This window comes from Salvia miltiorrhiza, chromosome 7, assembly GCF_028751815.1.
Source record: "Salvia miltiorrhiza cultivar Shanhuang (shh) chromosome 7, IMPLAD_Smil_shh, whole genome shotgun sequence".
NCBI classification, from domain to species: domain Eukaryota; kingdom Viridiplantae; phylum Streptophyta; class Magnoliopsida; order Lamiales; family Lamiaceae; genus Salvia; species Salvia miltiorrhiza.
The window spans coordinates 17,424,267-17,428,779 of record NC_080393.1 but is presented as its reverse complement, the minus strand read 5'-3'; the positions used below and the strand labels follow the sequence as shown (position 1 = coordinate 17,428,779).

Here is a 4,513-nt window from a genome sequence, read left to right as displayed (position 1 = left end):
ATCTGATAAAAGTGCATTTTCTTAATCTCTATATATGAAATTAAAGGGAGATTGATTTTGTGTGAAGAAGAAATTAAAAAATTAATCACGTACCTTTTCAAAATCCACTAAAAAATTAGTACAGTTATCATTTCACAACTAAATATACCAATTCTTTGAGGGCACAGAAAACCAAAATAAATACAATTAAGCCGAGCTACTGATTTTTCCACGAATCAATCCTATTCATTTTCAAAAAGCATCATGCACATGTACTATTATTACTGGTACTAATCCACAGCCAGGTCAAGCCTCATTGTCAACTTTTAATAGATATTTAACACAATAAATATATATAACCATTCAACTTTTAATGTACTACTATATAATTATTCTCTTGTCCAAAATCTCCAACTTCATTTTCTCATGGATAACTTTGCAGCAGCCATGTCTTCTTCTTCATCATCCTTCTTCAACATGATGATGACCTCCCAACCACACGATATCGATCATCATCAAGTATTAATCCAACACAATAATAATGGATTCATGGAGCAAAATCAAAGTATTCCGACGGCCGCTGAGCCGGAAAACGAGGCGAAAGGCGGGAAGAAAAAGGGGGAGAAGAAGAGCAGAAAGCCTAGATTCGCCTTCCAAACTAGAAGCCAAGTTGATATACTTGATGATGGATATAGATGGAGGAAATATGGTCAGAAGGCTGTCAAGAACAATACATTTCCCAGGTTTTTTTTTTCTTTTTTCGCCTTCTCGGATAAAATTTTCAAGATGTTCGGATCAACATTCGGTAAAAATTAAGGAATCAATTATATATATGTAGCATGGAGTAAATAATTAAAGCAACTGCATTATTAAGTTATAAATATCATGTATTTGGTCTTTTTTTCCCATTAAATTCATGGGAAAAAAAGAAGCTCAAGATTAATTCTTGGCTTGTATATAAAATGCTGTGGATCATACATAGAGTTAGTGGTATAGGCGTTAATTAGTTATATTTCGTTATCTCTAATTCCGTAGTCAATTAGTTGAGAAAGTTAATTGTAATCTGTTGACAGTTTAAGCCGATAGGGTTTGTGTATTAATACCTAACTTAATTGATATTTGTTTAACAATAGTATTTTTTAAGTTGGATTAATTGTGAATAAATGAAGGCATACACGAATATGAATATGAACTCAAATTTGCATGATCGCGAGAGTTTATGATCACTTAGTTTGTAATTAAGAACGAAAACACCTCATAGCTAGCTAGGTGGGGCATTATACCCAAATATTTCAGTTAATTAATAAAGTCACATAATAGAGAATATTAAGAGTCTCGTATTTAGATTACACTGGTTTTAATTCGGTTTTATGTGTCATTAATAGTCCATTAATGTACTTTCACGTTAATCCGATTATCATATGTTGAGCTCAAACTATAGTTTGAAATGAATATAACATAAAAATGCATGAATTTATGGATTATTTTGCAGCATTTTAGATAACTCTTCTCCGTCCTAACAAGTTAAAGATTAATGAATTAATCTACATTATTTTTATTTATTGAATTATGTTAATTGAATCAATCTTATTAATTTGAGTTGGACGTTGTTAATTTATTTGTGCAGAAGCTATTATAGATGCACGCATCAAGGTTGCAATGTGAAGAAACAAGTGCAGAGGCTTTCGAAAGATGAAGGGATAGTGGTGACTACTTATGAAGGCGTGCATTCTCATCCAATCCAGAAATCTACCGACAATTTTGACCACATTCTTAGTCAAATGCAGATATACACTTCTTTATGATCATAATTCCACATATACGCGCCAATTTCTCAAAAATATTACACGTCCAAATATTAATACTGTATCTTTGCTAGTGTTTCAGACTTAGATATATATATCTCTGTGAATTTTACTCAGATAATACTATATACATGTTTTTTTTTTAATATTTTCACTTTATACCTCATTTGTGGTGATTTTATTGACGTCAGATATTCTTAATTAATAATCGCGTTTTGTGATAAGTTGTAGCAATTTTCTATGGAAGCATCCATGCCTGTGTTGGCCTATGCTCTTAGGGAGCATTTATTTTTAGAATTAGTCTAGATAGATAAAAATAAATTCCTTCAGCCCCAAATCACGCAGTCGCTCAGCTCCTTCGAGTGGCTGTGCGCCACCGCGGCGGAGATCGAGCCGCTAGAGTTGGAAATCTTCTCCAATTATACCAAACGCCCCGTCTGGTGCGTCGAACCGCCACTCCACCGCCACCATCTTCCCCTCGCCTCATCTCTCTCCACGTCTCACCATCTCACAGTGCACACACACACACACACAGGGGCGGAGGAAGTAGCGACGGTGGGAGATTGGGGAAGGGGAAGCGTCCGATGGAGGTGGAGAAAGGGGGAGAGCCGACGGAGGTTGAGATTCTGGGCGGCTGTGGCGGTGGTGGAGGAAGTGAGAGAGATGGTGAGAGCCGACGGGAAAAGGGGGATGGGGAAGAGAGAGAGAGAGAGAGGGCGACGTGCGAGGGGGGAGAGGGGAAGAGAGAGAGAGAGAGAGAGAGGGTGACGTGGGGGGTGTGATTTAGCATTTCTGATGCCACGTTGGCATTCCGGCTGCCAACTCGGATTTAATTTGGCCGGAAAATTTATCCGAACGTACATTGCAACAAATTGAAAGCTCGTTGAAATTTTTGCAACAATTAAAAAGATTGTCAAAAAATCAAATTTGGATTAAAGTGGGGTATTTCCATGCAATTTGCCCAAATAATTTTCTCAATTTCAACATATTTTTCTTATATATAATCATATAAATAATAATTATATTATAAAAATAATCTTATTATGATTTGTTAGCTTCTGAATTAAATATAAAATTATTATATCTTGAATTAAATAGTTGGTATAAATTAATTAATTAATTATATATATTCATATTTTATTTATTTAAATTATTTATTTTTATGAACTCATTCGTGATATAATGAGTATTACTATTTCTCTTTGACTTAATTTGTCATGACCGTGAGGTTGTCCCTTTTTAGAATAGACTTTAATTAGTTGTTGGGGATGGATCCAACAATCACGAAATAGGACGTCGGGTACGTCCGGGTTGGCGGACACTAGCAACCTGAGAACCACAAACACGTTAAAGCCATTCTAGGAACACCGATGAGGGTGTCGATGGAAGGGCCTCCGGCGCTCAAGTCAGTTCAACAATAAAAGATATCTGACGGAATCCATAAAAATAATAATAAAAACGCAAAATTAATGAAATAATAGAACATGGTTGAAGTAGTCGGTCTGGCTGGTCGGACTAGTCAGTCTGACGGGTCAGGGTTGTTTTGAACTTTAGACCGCGAGAGCGTTGGGGCGGATTGATTGAGTAAGAAAGCAAATCGTGTAGAGTATAAGTGCAAGTAGCAGTGATTAGGGTATGAATAATTAGACGAGTCGTCTGACCTAGTCGGGTTATATATATACTAGTCCCTTGGCGGCTAGGGTTTAGAGTTGTCAACTGGGCCGGGCCGGCCCAAGCCCGGTATGGGCCGGCCCAGGACCAGCCCACTTGATCGAATGGGTTAGTTGGGCCGGGCCAGCCCTTTGAAATGGGCTCCATTTGGGCTATTTATCAAACCCAAGCCCGGCCCAGGACCAGGATCGTTAGAAGCCCAGCCCAAGCCCGGCCCAGGACCAGGACCAGGCCCAGCCCAGGACCGGTCCAAGCCCAATAATTTAGGTTAAATATTATTTATATATTTATTCCTCTTATTCAATATTCAATTCCCTACACAATTTAGCAATACTAAAATATTAAACCCAATAAAATATTAAACCTATTTAAAGCCCAAGGACCATTTGTCAAATATATAAATAAGCTCAAAATAATTTAAAGATAATAATTACAAATTTAAAACAATCTAAAATTGAAAACTCATTCGTACCCAACTGAAGCTCATTCCGTCATTCGAAGTACAACCCAGTATAAGCCCATCATACTCGACCCAGCATAAGCCCATGTGAGGCCCGGCCCATTTGAGGCCCAAGCCCACTAGACATGTGGTCCTGAATCGGGCTGGGTTCGATATTTTATAAAAAGCCCGGCCCAGGACCGGCCCATTTCAAATGTGGGCTTGGGCTGGGCTGGGCCTAACTCCTTACGGGCTCAACCGGGCCTGGGCCGGGCCGGGCTGGCCCAGCCCAGTTGACAACTCTACTAGGGTTGCTTCTGAGCTTAAGTTCCACCATAACTGCTCCGAATTTTTAGGAAAAGATATCCCACGATGCCTCCTTGCTTTTCTTGTTCACCAAGTAGCAGCCCTTTCTAGGGTTTGACATGACGAACCTGTATGTCTATGGGCCCAAATTTGGACTTTCGATATGGATTGAGTCTGACCTGTCCGATCAGATCGTCTAGTTGGATCGAATAAATTCACTTGGGCTTTATACGAATTTTGTCCAATACACTAGTGCAGTATGGAATGTGAACGTCTGATTTGCTAATTTTAAATTGTTTAAAATGAGTGCTTT

The 4,513-nt window shown here is 38.4% G+C and overlaps 1 protein-coding gene across 1 annotated transcript; it reads left to right on the top strand.

Annotated features, from left to right (window-relative positions):
- Positions 1 to 260: 260 nt before the first annotated feature.
- On the top strand, positions 261 to 1,928 carry LOC130995648 (probable WRKY transcription factor 75). The gene is made up of 2 exons (XM_057921017.1): positions 261 to 722; positions 1,607 to 1,928. Exons 1-2 carry the CDS (start codon positions 406 to 408, stop codon positions 1,782 to 1,784), a joined length of 495 nt encoding a protein of 164 aa, XP_057777000.1. The 5' UTR covers positions 261 to 405; the 3' UTR covers positions 1,785 to 1,928.
- Positions 1,929 to 4,513: the final 2,585 nt, after the last annotated feature.

What these genes read in the sequence shown, in the direction of transcription:
- LOC130995648 (XM_057921017.1), top strand. Translation starts at nt 406, where the DNA reads ATGGATAACTTTGCAGCAGCCATGTCTTCTTCTTCATCATCCTTCTTC. An exon ending in AAGAACAATACATTTCCCAG is followed by an intron (nt 723 to 1,606) that starts GTTTTTTTTTTC and finishes TTATTTGTGCAG; the next exon opens with AAGCTATTATAGATGCACGC.